This window comes from Prionailurus bengalensis, chromosome E1 (assembly GCF_016509475.1).
Source record: "Prionailurus bengalensis isolate Pbe53 chromosome E1, Fcat_Pben_1.1_paternal_pri, whole genome shotgun sequence".
NCBI lineage: Eukaryota > Metazoa > Chordata > Mammalia > Carnivora > Felidae > Prionailurus > Prionailurus bengalensis.
Genome location: NC_057347.1, coordinates 38866668 through 38885752, shown reverse-complemented (window position 1 = coordinate 38885752; position 19085 = coordinate 38866668). Strand labels below are relative to the sequence as shown.

The following is a 19085-nucleotide window of genomic DNA, read 5'->3' as shown; positions in this document are numbered from 1 at the left end:
CACCACACCCCTCCAGCAATGATCCGATCCTGGGTGTGATTTCCCACACATCAGTACCCTTCCGTTCTACTTCAATACCAAGTGCCTGCCCTCACTCTTCACTTTCTGGCTAAATGCTACTCATCTGTTAAGACTCCGCTCAAGTATCACCTCCTGGCTAGAAGCCGCCTCTGACTGCCTCCACTCCCTCCAGAGCCGGTAGGTGAGGCCTGCTCCTTTATGGCTTCATTTATCTCTGTGTAGCATGGAATTTGCCTGCTGACTTGTCTGTTTCACCCATTGTGCTGGGAGCCTTTGAAGGCAGAAATTGTCCTTTCTGGCCAATGGTATTACAAATTATTTTTAATCTGTTTTTCTTATCTGCATGTTTTCCCTCTCTTTCAATTACATAAATAAATCTTATTGGGAAAGAGTCAAGCAACATAGAAAGAAGCATGGAGTAAAATTATCCGGATTTTCTAAGTTGTATGCCAAGCCAAGTCTCTGACATGAAGTACACACAAAAGGCTACTGAGTAAATGACTAAGACAGCATGATGCAGAGCATTAACCCAGGAAGTTATACAGATCCAAGGATATACTTTGGGTCCTTGAATCCCACTATGACCAGAGAAGCTCTGCTTTCCATTTCACTTATTGGGCTTCCACATAAAATTTCATCCAGAAAGAGGGTTCATACATATCCTCAAACAAAATGTCTGAAAACCAGAACTTATGGAAAAAAAACAAGTGGGCAGACCTGAACTCTAGTCCTAGTTCTAAAATAAATTAGCTAGGCAAGTCACTTTGCCTCCTTAGGGGCACTACCTCTCATCTGTTAAATACCTAAGACACACATACACCGACACTTTCAGGCACTATTTCTCATCTGCTAAACACACACACACACACACACACACACACACACACACACACACGATATTCATTCCCTCAAGTTTCTTTTGCTTTAAAATTTTACAAAAATGAGATAAAGCAGGCATGCCTGGCTAGCTCAGTTGGTAGAACATGAAACTCTTGATCTTTGAATTCTACCCTACGTTGGGTGTAAAAATTACTTAAAAATCTTAAAAAAAGAGAGAGAGAGAGAGAGAGAGAGAGAGAGAGAGAAAGCACCCAAGTTGCTTCTTTCTCATGCAACACCAGATATCACAATCCACATATAGTAAACATGGTTGCCTCTTCGGTTCAGAAGCCACATTGCTTTTTTTCCTTCTGTTATCAAACCTTTAAGTCTTTGTACTAATATTTTCCGGAAACTCCTTTCTTTTTTGATGGTGTAGTAGACTTAATGGACTTGGCCTTAGGATGAACTGGTTTGGAGTGGAAGAAAAGGAGATGAAACAGTAGCAAGTAACAACCAGGAGTTGCCGTCCCTTTTCTCAACAACGCCAGAGAAATGCTGTGCTCACCTTTGTAGAATAGTTTTGGGGCAAAAGACTAGTTCCTGTTCTGATGTGACTTGTCCAAATCTCCATTTATACTGAACCAGGCCAAAAAAAAAACCAAGATAAGCCATTATAGTCCTAAGAGGACCATTCAAGAATCAGAAACAGTTAATGAGGAGAGACTTCATGCATTTTTTTCTCCATCTTTCTATGCCACGTATCTTTGAGTACTCCATGTCTTACACCAGGAAGCCCTAAGTATCCATTAAGGTTTTGAGATAGCCAGGTGGAAGAAGTACATACCTGATTAAAAGTGGGAGGTGGAGGAGGACCAGGGGGCGGTGGAGGGGGAGGAGGAATTGGCATCCTTGCCCTGCTCGCAGTTGATACTGCTTTCTCTCCGTTTTAATTTGCAGCTTTAGGTCACTCATATACCTGCAAATGAAATGGAAATTCTTAAGAACAACTCTGCCATCAGAGACACTGAGTACTCAGGGGGACTTAGGGGACCAGGCAGGACAGGATACCAGAGAGAAACCAACCAACTCTTCTCCTAGTTCTTCTGTGATATAGTCTAGGGTTCGGTAAATACCTTCTGTAGAAGGTCAGGTAAGAAATATTAATATTTTAGGCTTTATAGGCCACATATGGTCTCTGTAACATTTTATTCTTTGATTTTATTTTGGCAAAGATTTTTAAACAAACTAGTTTTAGGGGCGCCTGGGTGGCTCGATCAGTTAAGTGTCCAACTTCGGCTCAGGTCACGGTCTCATGGCTCATGAGTTCGAGCCCCATGTCGGGCTCTGTGGCTGACAGCTCAGAGCCTGGAGCCTGCTTCAGATTCTGTGTCTGGGTCACCCTCTCTCTCTGCCCCTCCCCCACCTGCACTGTCTCTCTCAAAAATAAACATTAAAAAAAAGAGCAGTTTTAGGTTGACAGCAAAATTGAGCAGACAATACAGAGAGTACCCATATATTCCTGTTCCCCTGACACACACATACACAGCCTCCGTTATCGACATCCTGCAGTGGAACATTTGATACAATGGACACCTCATTACCAAAGTCCATAGTTTACATTAGGGCTTACTCTTTTTTTTTTTTTTTTTTTTTTTTTTTTAAATTTTTTTTTCCACGTTTTTATTTATTTTTGGGACAGAGAGAGACAGAGCATGAACGGGGGAGGGGCAGAGAGAGAGGGAGACACAGAATCGGAAACAGGCTCCAGGCTCCGAGCCATCAGCCCAGAGCCTGACGCGGAGCTCGAACTCCCGGACCGCGAGATCGTGACCTGGCTGAAGTCGGACGCTTAACCGACTGCGCCACCCAGGCGCCCCAGGGCTTACTCTTGGTGACGTATTTTGTTTGGACAAATGTGTAATGACAACTACATACCACTGTAGCATCATACAGAATAGTTTCACTGTCCTAAAAATCTGTGCTCTGCCTATTTATCCCTCCTTTCCCCTAACCATTGCTCTTTTTTACTGTCTCCATAGTTTTGTCTTTTCTAGAATGTCATATAGTTGGAATCATATAATACGTAGCCTTTTTCAGATTGGCTTCTTTCTATTAGTAATATGCATTTAAGTTTCTTCCATGCCTTTTCATAGCTTGATAGCTTTATTAGTGCTCAATAATATTCCACTGTCTTCATGTGCAACAGCTTGTTTATCCATTCACCTACTGAAAGACACCTTGGCTGCTTCCAAGTTTTAACAATCATGAATATAGCTGCTATAAATATTCTTGTGCAAGTTTTCATGTAGACATAAATTTTTTGCTCATTTGAGTAAATACCACTGAGTGTGACTGCCAGGTCATATGGTAAGAGCTACATTGGATAACAAACTGCCCAATGTCTTCCAAGTGACTGCACCATTTTGCATTCCCACCAGCAATGGATGAGAGTTCCTGCTGCTCCACATCCCTGCCAGCATTTGGTGCTGTCAGTGTTTTAGATAGGTGTGTAGTAGCACTATCTCACTGTTTTAATTTTCAATTCCCTGATAACGTATGAAGTTAAACCCCTTTTCATATGCTTACTTCCCATCTGTGTATCTTTTTTGGTGAGGTGTCTGTTTAGGTCTTTTGCACAGTTTCTAATAAGGTTGTTTTCTTATTGTTGAGTTTTAAGAGTCTTTGTCTGTCTTGGATACAGTCCTTTACCAGATGTGTCTTTTGCAAATATGTTCTCCCAGTCTGTGGCGTATCTTCTCACTCTTGATTTTTCCATTTTAAAACTACATTTTTACATTTTAAAATTACAAAAACCATTTATTCACAGGTCATAGAAAAACAGACCACGGCCCAGATCTGACTCACTGGCCAGTCTACTGACCCCTACTATACTCACATCCTTGGAATCTGATCAGAGTATAAACACCATGTGAGAATTTAGCTACTTCTCAGATCACACACAAAAAACTATACAGCTGTCCCCCAATTAGTATAGTCTGTAAGTGATCCTCATTTTACAAATGAGATTAAAACCAGGGAATTGTCTTACTTTAAGACATTAAAGTAGGGGGCAAAGATAAAATCAAAACTCAAGAGCAAAACTCCCCCAAAAAGTTGGTCCCGAGGAAATCCCACTTCTTGACCCTCTCTCCCCCAAAAATCAAAGCCAAAATAATATTAGCACTGAGAGTACAAATTACAGATGACAAGAAAGGTACAACTTCACCAATTAATCCATGAAAGAACCGCTTCCAGAAAAGCAAGGTGATTAGATTATGACCCAAGAAATCTCACAAGTAGCCCCTAGCACAGATGAGAGACCATGTGTACCAAGCCAAGTTTAAAAGATCAAACCAGCATGACAATCCACTGGGGAGGGTTGGTTCTGAACTCTTTACAAGGGTGATCACAATTTCCCTGTGAATAAAGGATATGACTTAAACACTTCTCTCAGTGTTCTCAAAACCATTTAAACACTTCCTCAGTGATGAAAATAAAGAGCAAATATTTCAAAGGTTCTAAGAAACTAAAAATCTTTAGAGGTGGTTAGAATTTGATTAGAAACATGACTGTGAAAGTCTTCAAAATCCCAACCCTCCCAGTAATACCACTATAGGTTGGATGCCCAACAGAGCTTTTTGCTCCAATCACAAAACTGGACAGTACTCTGGCTAGATGGTTCCCATGGGGAATGGTGTCTGAACTCACTGCAAGAATCAAGAAGTTGACTGCTCTCCAAGGGAAACACCATTTCTGTTTCAAAGCCAATAGTTTTTCTTTGCCAGGGATCTAACATACTGGGCTTTAAAAACTGATTAAAATAGGGGAGGCTGGGTGACTCGGTCTATTGAGTGTCTGACTCTTGATCTCGGCTCGGGTCATGATCCCAGGACCGTGGGATGGAGTGCTGAGCATGGAGCCTGCTCAAGATTCTCTCTCTCTTCCTCTGCCCCTCTCCCCACCTTGGCTCTCTCTAGAATATAAAAAACAAAAATATTTTTTAAAATTGATCAAAATAGTAAATCCTCACGATCTACCTGTAATTGGGAGGGGGAATGCAAATTTAAAATAAAGATTACAGAGATGAAAAAATTTTCTTCTGTTTGAATTTTCTGGGTTCACTCTGACAGTTCCCCCAAAGCATTCTTTTTTTTTTTTTCAACTTTTTTTTTCTTTTTTTAGTTTATTTTTGGGACAGAGAGAGACAAAGCATGAACGGGGGAGGAAAAGAGAGAGAGGGAGACACAGAATCGGAAACAGGCTCCAGGCTCCGAGCCATCAGCCCAGAGCCTGACGCGGGGCTCGAACTCACGGACCACGAGATCGTGACCTGGCTGAAGTCGGATGCTTAACCGACTGCGCCACCCAGGCGCCCCTCCCAAAGCATTCTTTTAAAAAGCTAGCAGGGGTGCCTGGATAGCTCAGTCGGTTAAGTGTCTGACTCTTGATTTCAGCTCAGGTCACGATCTCATGGTTTGTGAGTTAGAGCCCCTCATTGGGCTCTGTGCTGACAGCGCAGAGCCTGCTTAGGATTCTCTCCCCACCCCACTCCCCCCTCGCACCCTCTCTCAAAATAAATAAAGTTAAAAAAAATTAAAAGCTAACAGTAAACAATAGGCAAAAATAATAATCTACTCAGAAACAAACATTTTCAACTAATTCCAGTCACCTCAATTCCTGCCTTTTCTGAGTTCCCAGTTCTACCTACCTTTGCCATTGCCATGACTGAAATGGTCTCCTAGAATGACCTGGAAAAGAGATTCAGACAAATCTCTAATTCTTTTCATATCCACAAGTGATCCAACCTACATGCTACAAAGTAAGGAGTGATCTAGAAGAACAACCTTATGCCTTACAGTGACCATCATTTATTAGGCAAAATAGAAATTCTCTAGCAAGGCATATCTTTTCTATAAAGCAATCTACTAGAAAAGACCAGTTATATTAATTACACAGTTACAGACACCTTCTTTTAAAATAGGCTCAATTCAAACTCCAACTTCAAAATAGATCCATTAAAAAAAAAAAAAATCACCATCATGTGACAGATTTTAGTGTTGACAACCAGCAGGGCTTTCAACCTTTCTTCTGCCTCCATAGACTGCATGCGTGACATGCTCCTATTATTGACACTTATTATACAACAATATGCTATGGTAGGGTATCATTGCTTTCCATCTTACAGGTAAGGACACTAAAGCTCCAGGAGTGGATACAATTGCATGCATGCATGCACACTAGAGAAAAAGACTGATCTAAGTAAGGGCATTGCCCAAGATCACTTTGGAGTAAACTGCAGAATTAGGACTCAACACCAGCCCTTCTGATCTCCTGCAATTTCGTTAATCGCCACGGAAATCATTTCTGCTGGAAATTGGTTTGGTTTAACAATTTTCTAGTATTTTCCCCAAATGAAAATTCAACCCACTCCAAATTTCTATTTTATTAACAGAATACAAACAGCTCTCTCTAGGTTTCCCAAGAGCAGCCCAACTTAAGTGAATTTACATTAATACAACATTCCTTTCCCTGAAAATCCCCAAGAGCTTTATTCAAGCTAATTTAAGATGGATAACAATCGCTAAGCCAAAGTAGAGGGTCTGCTTTTAGTTAAAAACAAGTGAACCAAAACAGTTCTTAAAGTTTTGTAACAGAATAACAAGTTTTAGTGGCCAATTACTTTTATTTATTATTATTATTATTATTATTATTATTATTATTAGAGAAAGAGAGCATGCAGGAGTGTGCACATGCAAGCGGGGGAGAGAGGCAGGGAGGGAGAGAATCTTAAACAAGCTCCACTTGGGCCTCAATCCCAAGACCCTGGGATCATGACCTGAGACAAAATCAAGAGTCAGGCGCTCAACTGACTGAGCCACCCAGGTGCCCCATGGCCAGCTACTTTTTAAACAAAGGACAATTTCCAGCCCTTCCAGAAGCACTGTCTATTGCAATTTTTAAAAACTAACAACCCTGAGATTAAACCTAAACCTAAAAAGAGGGTTCTCTACAGAATTTTAAGTCTTTCCTTTCTGATCTTTTAAATGAGAACTATAAAACCTCACCATCTGTGCTCTTCAGAGTCCTTGATTTTCAGAAATGTTGTGAGGCTGCCTCCAGTTCATCAACACACAAGTTCTCATTCCCTTTGTAAGCCCTTCTACCTCAAAAAACGTGACAGAATAAGCTTTTCATTCACATCCTCAGGAGTCCGTTTCTTTTTTTTTTTTTTTTTTAATTTTTTTTTCCAAAGTTTATTTATTTTTGGGACAGAGAGAGACAGAGCATGAACGGGCGAGGGGCAGAGAGAGAGGGAGACACAGAATTGGAAACAGGCTCCGGGCTGTGAGCCATCAGCCCAGAGCCCGAGCGGGGCTCGAACTCACGGACCGCGAGATCGTGACCTGGCTGAAGTCGGACGCTTAACCGACTGCGCCACCCAGGCGCCCCGGAGTCCGTTTCTTTTAAATCAAGTTCAGAAAGCAGTATTTCAAATCTTTCTGATGTCAAAATTATCACAGAACTCAGATATAAGTCTTCATAAAATTCAAACAATGCACTTTTAAAAAGCAATGCACTCTCTTCTGTTCCTCAAAAGACAAAACCTAGTTTTCTATTCAATTTCCTAATGTTTCATTCCAAATACGTATTTTGTAAGAGCAAACTTCCTGAGTACAAAGACATCGAAGGGGCTCCTGGCTGGCTCAATCAGTAGAGCACGAGACTCTTGATCTCCAGGTTGTAAGTTTGAGCCCCATGTTGGGTGTAATTACTTAAAAATAAGATGTTAAAAAAAAAAAAATGCTGAGTTGCTATCAGGGCGCCTGGCTGGTTCAGTCAGTTGAGTGTTTGACTCTTAATCTCAGCTTAGTTCTTTTTTTTTTTTTTTAATTTTTTTTTTCAACGTTTTTTATTTATTTTTGGGACAGAGAGAGACAAAGCATGAACGGGGGAGGGGCAGAGAGAGAGGGAGACACAGAATCGGAAACAGGCTCCAGGCTCCGAGCCATCAGCCCAGAGCCTGACGCGGGGCTCGAACTCACGGACCGCGAGATCGTGACCTGGCTGAAGTCGGATGCTTAACCGACTGCGCCACCCAGGCGCCCCTCAGCTTAGTTCTTGATCTCAGCGTTGTGAGTTCAAGTCCCATATTGGCTCCATGCTGTGCATGGAGCCTACTTAAAAAAAAAAAATTTAGGGTCTCCTGGGTGGCTCAGTCAGTTGAGCATCCGACTCTTGATCTCAGCTCAGATCACAATCCCAGGGTCATGGGATTGAGCACTGCATTGAGCTTGGGCTCTGTGTTGGACATGCAGCCTGCTTAAGATTCTCTCTCCCTCTGCATGCATTCTCTCTATATATAAAAAGAAAAAAAAGACATCAACTTTTCACATTTGATAAATGAAGAATCTAATTTAGTTGTTGCTATTTTCATATACTTAAAATAATCTCAGAGATATTCTAGTTACCACTACCATTTGGGGCCTTTATTGAAATGGCATTCTGCTATTATTATAAAACTCAAGTTTCAGGGTACCTGGGTGGCTCAGTCAGTTGAGCATCTGACTTTGATTCAGGTCATGATCTCACGGTTCGTAAGTTCAAGCCCTGCATTGGGCTTGCTGCTATCAGCACAGAGCCTGCTTCAGATCCTCTATCCCACTCTATCTGTGCCCCTCTCCTGCTCACACGCTCTCAAAAAAAAAAAAAAAAAAAAAAAAAAAAAAAAGAATAAACATAAAAAAAACCCCTCAAGTCTCAATTACAAGTTATTTTTAAAAGTAAAAAGGTTTTTAATTTTAAATCTTAATGCCATGTACTTTCATTCTAAGAGACCTTAAGTAACAGCACTCTCCTTTCATCTCACCTTTGATTATCTAGTAAATTACAGTTTTTGTACTGAAGTACCCAACAAAATCCCACAAGGGAAAAAAAAAAAAAAAAACTGACCTTAAAAAGTAGGCTGCCTCCCTCAGCAAAGTCTCAAGAGCCTTACCTTCTGCCTTACAAGAATCAGTTAAATGAATATGAATTTGGGATGTCAATAAGAAACTTGTTTTTTTAAGTACTCTCTATGCCCAATGTGGGGCTCAAACTCACGACCCCAAGATCAAGAGTCACATGCTCTACCTACTGAGCCAGCCAGGAGCCCCTCTCTCCTTTCTTAAAAACATGTTCAATTCTTTTTTTTTTTTTTTTTTTAATGTTTATTTATTTTTTGAGAGAGAGAGAAACAGACCATGAGCAGGGAAGGGGAAGATAGAGAGGGAGACACAGAATCCAAAGCAGGCTCCAGGCTCTGAGCTGTCAGCACAGAGCCTGACATTGGGGCTCGAACTCATGAGCTGTGAGATCATGACCTGAGCCAAAGTCAGACACCTAACCGACTGAGCCACCCAGTGCCCCAAACATGTTCAATTCTTTACTATCCTATTAAACCTCTCCCCAGTATAAAGAAGCCGACAGATAGATAAAAGAGACATTTCAAGATACTCTCTAAAAGACCAATACTCTGCCTACTCTGTCTCCAAATCATCTAAAGAAAAGAGAGTTTTGTCTTCAAGAGGAAAGGTTCCAGACATTCCCCTCAATGGAATTCTTCTGATCCAACAGTTCAAAGCAAAATAAATCTAATAGTATCAGAGATGGAACAATAAATGTTTGGCAGAAATAGAAAATCAGCTGCCCTGAGACAAAGTCACATAATGCAGAATTCAGTTTTTGTTTGGTGTACTTTAATCTGAGTCAGAAGAAACTACAGCATTACCTAATAAGGCTTCAATAACCCAGGTAGGTGGGGTGGCAAGACTTTCCAAGCATAGACATTAAAAACCCACTGATGAATCCAATGTTCATAATCACACAACAAACCCTAGAAACATTTACCTCAAACAAGTTCAAAATGAACAACTCCATTTTGTATTATTTCTCAATAAGGTTTTAGACAAAAAAGAATAGCAAAAAACCAAGGGTAACTGCAACAAATAAAAATAAGTAAAAAGTAGGGGTGCCTGAGTGGTTTAGTTGGTTAAGCATCTGATTCTTGGATCTCAGCTCAGGTCTTGAATTCAAGCCCTATGTTGGGCCCCGCACTGGGCATGAAACCTACTTTAAAAAAAAAAAAAAAAAAAAAAGTAAAAAGTGAATGGATAGATTTTTGATGAAACTACATTCCAAATTCATTGGTAATTTCACCCCATTCTGATAAGCACTTACTACTGACTCTAATAACCTGTGTTGGCCCATTAGTACCCATGTAGACATTACTCTAAACTAAGAATTAAATTTAGAGGAACATTTCATATATGTATGTCCATTTAACCCAATGAGCTCTTTTTTTTTTTTTAAATAAAGATTTTATCTGTAAGTAATCTCCATAACTAACATGGGGCTCAAACCTGCAACCCTGATATCAAGAGTTGCACATACCCCCTACCCAATGAGCTGACAGCACTGCATCTTTCTATAGTTTTCTTTTTTATTACTTTACAGCACAAAGTGTTCAGTAGTAATGTGTTGAACTGAACAAAAGTAAATTTAAGAGTAACACTGATTAGTCAATCAGAGAAAGACAAAAATCATATGACTTCACTCATATGAGGCCTTTAATAAGAGACAAAACAGATGAACATAAGGGAAGGGAAACAAAAATAATATAAAAACAGGGAGGGGGACAAAACAGAAGAGACTCATAAATATGGAGAATAAACTGAGGGTTACTGGAGGGGTTGTGAGAGGGAGGATGGACTAAACGGGTAAGGGGCACTAAGGAATCTACTCCTGAAATCATTGTTGCACTATATACTAACTAATTTGGATGTAAATTTAAAAAAAATAAAAATTAAATAAAAAAAAAAGAGTAACACTGTCTGAAAGAGCAAACAAGAGTGGTGGAAAAAAAGAAGTAAAGGATGGACACTGTGCCAGAAACAGAAAAAAGAATGGATATCTATGAAAAACAGGAAAGGAAGAAACACGGGACTGTGTGTAGTTCAGTGTTTGAAATTTTTTTAACTTGTTAAATTCAATCATTCATGAATTCATCTACCACCCAATGATATTTATTAAGCACCCATCACTTGATCCATTCAATAAATATTTTTTTAAGTTTACTTATTTTGAGAGAGAGAAGAGAGAGCATGCATGCAGAGAGAGAGAGACAGAGACAGAGACAGAGACAGAGAATCCCAAGCAGGCTCTGCACTGTCAGCACAGAGTCCGACACAGGACTTGAACCCACAAACTGTGAGATCATGACCTGAGCTAAAATCAACAGCCGGACACTTAACCAACTGAGCCACCCAGGCGTCCTCAATAAATATTTCTTAAGCATTCACTAGGAACCAAAGTACTGTTCTATAACAATGATTCTAAGCTGGAATGATTTTGTCCCCCAGGAGACATTTGGCAATGTCTACAGACATTTTTGACTGTCGTGACTAGGAGGGTGCTCATGGCTTCTAGTGGATAAAAACATTCTATAATGCATAGGACAGTCCCCTACAACAAAGAATCATCTAGTTCAAAACGTCAATAATGCTGAGATTGATAAACTCAGTTCTAGAGGCTGAACAAGTTTCTACAATCTTGGGGCTTATGTTCTAGAAGAGATAAACAAGGAAACAAATACAATCTCGTATCTCAGTTACTGATAAAAAGAATTTAAAAAAGAGAATCAGAAAGGCTGAAACTAGGAGTATGATGGAGTGTTCTCTTAGACAGGGTCGCAGGGAGAGGGGCCGGCTCTCTACAAAGAAGTCTCTCCATGAGCACACAACTCCTATGAACATCTAGGGAAAGAGTATTCCAAAAAGAATTTTAAAATGGCAAGTAAAAAGTCCCTGAGATGAGAATGAGCTTGTCATGTCAGAGAACTAGTAAGAAAGCCAGGGTAGCTAGAATAGAATACAGACAAGAGTAGTAGAAGATGAAATCTGAGGCCTTACATGCCATTCTCCAAATCCCTTAAAAGTAGTATCCCAGGGCACCTGGGTGGCTCAGTTGGTTAAGCATCCGACTTCAGCTCAGGTCGTGATCTCATGGTTTGTGAGTTCGAGCCCCACATCGGGCTCTGTGCTGACAGCTCGAAGCCTGGAACCTGCTTCGGATTTTGTGTGTGTCTCTCTCTGCCCTTCCCCCACTCGCACTCTGTCTCTCTCTCTCTCTCTCAACAATAAACAAACATTTAAAAAAAAAATTTTTTTAAAGTAGTATCCTTCTCCATCCAACATGCCTATACTAAAGAAGTTTAAACCAACCAATAGTTTCACGCCCAGAGTAAACAAATTCAATCGGTTATCTCATTAATCCCATAGACTGTACTTGATCTCTTGGCTTAAGCACAGCTAGGGACCTAGATACTAACTGGAAGCTTCCCAGGGTTAAAAATCACCTAATGATAATCTGTCTGCCTATCCACCTGCCCTTCAATTTTGCTCCTGAAAAGCAATACAGTATGGTGAGGTAGGAGCTCATTACCACAGTAAACACAATGGCATCCAGTTGCCAAACGAAAGAACTTCAACATGGGAGAAGTGCCAGGAGCTACCTAAGAGTATTCACATGCCACTCCAGGAGACTAACGAACAACAGGCTCCTATAATTATGTGGGAACTGATGTCAACACAGAATTATGAACACTCCTTCATGTGTTCTAGGATAGAATACAGTGGAGGGTTCCCACTAAAGCATTTTGGTTTCTCTAAAACATAAGGAAACAGACTAGAATGACTTTCATGTCACAGATATTTAACCACCCTCCCACCAACCTGAAAAAAGGCTTTAAAAATAATCCACAGCCCTCTTCTCTCAATGGAAAAGGTGCTACCTTCCCCTTGAAATTCAATTCAGTCAAAACTGGTGAAACAGATTTCTATCATGCATACAGACAGAATTAATTAAAACTCCAAGGTTACTCCATGAAGGGGAAAAAAATCACTCTTCCAACTGCAGGCATTTTCCATCATGGAAATCCAACTATGCAGCAAATAGGATTGATCCAAAACAAGTAATAAAAAAAAAAAAATCACATACACACTGTGAATATTTAAACTGAAAATCCTACAATTTCTACCACTAAAGCTGGATTTTTACTCTCTACATCAATGACTTTTCACTGTTATACGCAGTACACAACCTTGAAAGAGAAAAGGAAAGAGGCAGAAGAAAGATATGTAACTGTATGAGGAAATCCTGTCTATATAATTTCTCTAACAAGAAACGGAAGTACACATCCCATGATGCAGCTTTTCCCCTAATATGACTCTTTCCTCTTGTCTTAGATTTGTTTAAAGCCCTAAAAACATAAACTCAGAAGTGTACTTATTCACATACTACTTAATGTAATATGTATTAGGTGCCACGGGTTATTCCCAGATACAGGGCAACCCAGGAGCCAAGCCCTCTCATCTAAAATGATGACAAATCAATGAGAAGTCTGCTCTTGTGTTCAATTAAATAACCACAACAGCAAAGAATGGCTCCATAAAAGAGATGGCTATAGATTAACTAATGCAAGATCAAGTGTAAATAAAATGTCTGAAAATTATCCTAAACAGAGGTCAGGGAATGACCTCACCAGAACCTACTACACCCCTCAAAGCAAAGAGAAAAATCCTGTTAACCTGAAAACACTAAAGTATTGGAAAGGTAGGGGAACATATATAGAAAACAGTCAACTGCAATAAATCAGTAGTAGTTCAAAGTAGTGTTTTGTAACATAGCCAGAGATCAATAATCTAGCAAACAATAACACTTTAGATTTAGAACTGTTTTTGTGGCTTCATTCACCAAAACTGTTTCAGAGGAACTTGCAAAACATATTAGAGCTGTTTCTCTGGAGTTGTTCATCTAAGGATTTACATCAGCTCTACGTCAGAGCCAACATGACTTTCTCAGGCTGTATTTTAGCTAATAACAGCCACAAGATTTCCGAGAACCAAGAACTAGGATCCTAAACTTGGCGTCTGCATTATAAGACATGTACTAGTTGGTTCCTGACTGCCAAGCAATTCACAGCAACCAAAGAGCAGCTGCAAACATCTCATTTCCAGATGCGTTACAGACTGGCAGTAAATGGTTCAACCATTTTTCCTTTCTAGGTCTTAGGGATCCATAATACAAAAAGGAGAAGAGAATGTGCCCTTTCATATTATCAAAGTTACAAACTTCAAATCACATCCTTTAACATCTCCAAAAATGATTCTGCATTAGTCCAAGGCAGATCATTAGTACATCTATTTTCAAAACCTTAAGTCAATTTTCCACTTCACCAAAAAAAAAAAAAAAAAAAATTAACAGATTCCTGGATTTGGACAGCGAAATTATGCAGAGAGTAGCTCAATGTTCATAACTAATATTTCCTCCTCATCCACACAGGCCAAGAACCAATGGGTCTAGAAGTGCTAGCTAAAAAAAAAAATGGGAGTCACACAAGGCCAAAGCCATTAACATCAGCCAGCATTTAACCAGAGAAGAGAGGAGTTAATCAGATGAAGGACACACATTCTAATTTAGAAATCCAGACCAAAGCCAGACAGACTAAAACACAGTCTGAATACAAAAGCAATACTAGGTGGAGCCTGAGAAGTTTGCCTTAGAGACTTGGGAGCAATAAATTGTTTAAAAGTTCTTCTAAAACAGAGTTTCCAAATTTACCTGAAGATAAGACACATCTTAGGGCATTTGTTTAAAACACACACCCACCACCCACCACCCACCCCCCCCCCCACACACACTCACACACACACACACACTCCTGGACCCTAATCCAGACCTACTAAAATCAGAAATATTTCAGCAGAAAGATCTGGTGATCTGTATATTTAAGAAGCACCTTAAGTAATACTTGGTATTAGGGAAGTCTGAAAAACATTGTTCTGAAAGAGCATTAATAATCAACTACACCAACATTATTGTGTCTGAACGGAAATCAGCAAGGAAAAGCTGATGAATAAGCTGGGTCAACATAAACGTGTTGCATGCATTTATCAGTGTTCCCTCATGAAACACCATTAAAACGACAAGAGATGTTTTTTTTAAGACCTAAACCTGAAAAAAAAAAAAATGAAGAAAATGGGAAAGGATGCAACAGCAGAAGGATGTCAACAAAATTTTGGAAGCTGGAAGGCACATGCACTAGTGACAAGTAACTTCAAAGGAAGGAAAAAGTTAAACACTTGCAGCAGAAAGTAGATTCCCACCACAGAATCTCAGAAAAAGCTCAGAAACCAAAGGCACCTGGTACCTCTGGACAAAGGGGCCTTGGAGGGGCTAAAACAGGAGAACTGATTGAAAGTCTGTAAAGGAAAGATATTCCCCTCTGGGCACCTGGGTAGCTCAGTTAAGCATCTGACTTGGGCTCAGGCCATGATCTCACAATTCGTGAGTTTGAACTCTGCTTGGGGTGAGCTCATGCCCTGCTTCGGGTGAGCCTTGCTTCTCTCTCTGCCCCTCACTACTCACTTGCGACTTCTCTCTCAAAAAAAGAAAGAGGTACCCTCTTTCCCTTGCCCATGCTGCCAGGCAGAAAGCCTCTGAACCAAGGGAGCAGTTACAGCTTAGAGCAGGAGTGCCATACTGTAAAAAGGGAGATCAAGTGAAAGTCTTCCACTCAGCGATGAGACCTGTCCCCGTTCCTCAGCTCTCTTCCGCAATTTGGTTCCAAAACACCTACTGCTGGGCTCATCCTCTCTACGCAGGAGATTGGAAGAGTCCTCTCCAAGGAAAATGACCAGTTGCCAATACACCCTACAGTGATGCCTACCACTTGATGAGCCAGGGCTCCACACTGAGAGCTTTTTAGTGCCTCATTCTTAAAAATAAACAGCCAAAAATTACCAGACATTTGAAGAAAATCTCTTACAGGAAAGACAAGAATCAAAGTAGCAAAACAAAATTCCTGACAATGTGTGAAAATACTTATATATAAAGTTCTGGGGCACCTGGGTGGCTCAGTCAGTTCGGCTTAGGTCATGATCTCACGGTTCGTGGGTTCGAGCCCCACATCAGGCTCTGTGCTGACAGGTCAGAGCCTGGAGCATGCTTCAGATTCTGTGCCTCCCTCTCTCTCTGCCCCTCCTCTGCTTGCACTCTCTCTCTCTTAAAAATGAACAAATGTTAAATAATAATAATAATGATAATAATAATAAAGTTCTGGAACAAAAAGAGCTTATGGAAATTTAAAATGCCAATAGCAAATATTAAAAATATCATAGAAGAGTTGGAAGAAAAAACTCAGAATATCTGAAAACTGAATGAGGAGGGAAAAACAGACAAATTCATGAGGAAAAAAAAATTAAGAGGACCAGTGTTGGAATTTCACCATCTGGATAATAAGGGTTCCCAGAAAGAGAAAGGACAGAAATCACTACCAAAGAATACATTATCAAAAATATAATACAAGGGGCTCCTGGGTGGCTTGGTCGGTTGGGCGGCCGACTTTGGCTCAGGTCATGATCTCGCAGCCCGTGAGTTCAAGCCCCGCGTCGGGCTCTGGGCTGACAGCTCAGAGCCTGGAGCCTGTTTTGGACTCTGTGTCTCCCTCTCCCTCTGCCCCTCCCCTGTTCATGCTCTGTCTCTATCTCAAAGATAAATAAACGTTAAAAAAAAAAAAATTTTTTTAAATATATAATACAAGAAAATTTCCCAGAATAGATGGAAATAAGCTTCAGACTGAAAAGGCCCAATGAATGTCAATCATGATGAATTTTTAAATAGTCACACCAAGGTATACAGTCATGTATCACTGTATTTCAGAATACCTGGGGTAAAGACAACATCTTAAAATCTTTCAGAGAAAAAACAAATCCCATACAAAAAATCCAGAATCAGAATAGCATCAAACTTCACAGTCTACCACTGAAAGTCATAAGACCACAAAACAAGGCTTAAAGTTTCCAAATACCATCTCTAACAACATTTTACATCCAAACTTCCAACCAATGTGCAGGCAGAAACAGGTAAGTCTCAAAAAAAATGCACCACCTCCAATGAACCCTTTTTCATAAAGCCTCTCAACGAGGCTCCACTAATGCAACTGTACTGAAAAGAGATTTACACTTTCCTCAGAGTTTAGGGATGAACTAGTGATTGATACTCAATAAATCAAGCAGAAGGAAGGAAAAAAGGAAAGAAAAGAATGGTAATTATTATATTTAAAGGGAAAATCTATAAGGAAATACTGTATAAGCATAGTACACACAGTCATTATACTGGATGTTAATTTTTCTTCTTTAGGTTACATTTACCTGTATTCGCTTTCTGGGCTCATGGAAGATGGAAAGGGAGGCTGAAAACCTGGGAACTACATTTCCCAGAATGCCCTTTCAATGGAGTTGTGGTTTAAATTCCAACAGTACATATGGGTCAACTGGACCCATGGCTCAGTTGGAAGAGCATGCGACTCTTGATCTCAGGGTAGGGAGTTTGAGCCCCATGTTATAAATAAATTAATTAATTCCATCAGCACAGACTCATCCACTCAAGCCCTAGAAGATGTAAGAAAGGTATATGTCATTATTGCTTTTCTAGTAGCAATGAGCAGGTGTGTGGCCTCCAACAAATGACAGACATGTCGTTTTGCAGGTTTCCAATATTCTACAAACTGCCTGCTTTGGTATTTAAGATAGCCAAGATTATTAATGGTTAGCAGTTTGTAATCCCTGCAAAGTGGCTTTCCCTGACCTATGTTCCCATGATCTTCCAATGGTTGTGTAAGCATCTAATATCCTCTTTTGAAATATCAAGAATGGTTTGTTTCTCTAATTGAACCCTGATACATAAAAACATATAAAATACTGGTTTAATAAAAACTGTGATGGGACTGTATTAGGAAAGTAGCAGAAAGAGTTGAGGATAGATAACAGTATAAGAATGCAAAATCAGGGATTTCTGGCTGGCTCAGTTGGTAGAACATGCAACTTTTGATCTCAGGATTGTAAGTTTGAGCCCCATGTTGGATGTAGAGTTCACTTTAAAAAATCTGGAGCACCTGGGTGGCTCAGTGGGTTAAGAGTCCAATTTCAGCTCAGGTCATGACCTCCCAGTTTTCGAGTTCAAGCCCCACATCAGGCTCTGCACTGACAGCACAGAGCCTGCTTTGTATCCTTTGTCTCCCTCCCTCTCTGCCCCTCCCCTACACATACGCACGCGCGCGCGCGCTCTCTCTCTCTCTCTCTCTCTTTCTCTCTCTCTCTCTCTCTCTCACACACACACACACACACACACACACACACACACACAAATAAATATTAAACAAATCTTGGGGTGCTTGGGTGGCTCAGTCAGTTAAGCAACCAACTCTTGATTTTAGCTCAGATCATGATCTCAACAGTTCAAGAGGTTGAGCCCCACTTGGGCTCTGAGCTAACAGCACAGAGACTGCTTAGGATTCTCTCCCTCTCTCTCTGCCCCTCTCCTGCTCATGTGCTCTTTCTCTCTCTCTCTCTCTCTCAAAATAAGTAAATAAACTTAAAAAATATATAAAGGGGTGCCTGGGTGGCTCAGTCAGTTAGGAATCCAACTTCTGCTCAGGTCATGATCTCATGGTTTATGGGTTCGGGCCCGCATTGGGCTCTCTGCTATCACCACAGAGCCCACTTCGGATCCTCTGTTGCCCTTTCTCTCTCTCCCCTTCCCCCGTTCTAAAACAAATATTAAAAAAATTTTTTTAATTATGATAAAAATTTAAAAAATCTTTTAAAAAAGAATACAAAATCATCTTTCATAGAAATTCAATAGATAACATCTGAGACTAGAAAAACCAAGAAATGACAGTACAGGCATACCATGTAAAAATATGGAAATAATATGCATCAGGGAAAAAAAAACACCGAAAGTACTAAAAATGAGGACAAATAAGGAGAAATGGAGCAGTTGTTCTTTTAATTATAAGTCTTGTAGTACTATTTGACTATTTAAATTGTGTATTCTTACTATTTCAACTTAAAAATCCAAACATTTAATTACTAAAAGGCAAAAAATCCTAACACTGTATAAGCAAAATCAAACTTCAGACTGACCAAAATTTCAAACCATAAGGTCCGTACTGGATCTGTTGCCAATGTAGTTAAAAACAGCAGAAAATCCCAAACCAACCAAATAATTAAAAGGCCATTATATGCTTAATTCTAGAACCTGTATCTCAGATCCAACTCTAATGAAAGCAGGCTGCCTAATGTGACCTCAATCTCCGCCACAGCCTGGGTGTGACCTAACAATGTTCACCATCCCAGAGTTCACTC

The 19085-nt window shown here is 40.1% G+C and overlaps 1 protein-coding gene across 4 annotated transcripts in view; it reads right to left on the bottom strand.

Moving 5' to 3' along the window:
• WIPF2 (WAS/WASL interacting protein family member 2) overlaps nt 1–19085 on the bottom strand; it is a 49528-nt gene that overhangs the window by 22078 nt on the left and 8365 nt on the right. For 2 of the 4 annotated variants that reach the window (XM_043584365.1, XM_043584367.1), the window contains exons 2-3: nt 5552–5591; nt 1688–1819 (exon numbers count right to left, since the gene is read on the bottom strand). In XM_043584365.1, the coding sequence (XP_043440300.1) occupies nt 1688–1750 (63 nt within the window). In that variant the 5' untranslated portion in view covers nt 1751–1819; nt 5552–5591. The remainder of the gene's footprint in view (nt 1–1687; nt 1820–5551; nt 5592–19085) is intronic. The other 2 variants (XM_043584364.1, XM_043584366.1) reach the window with 1 other exon arrangement.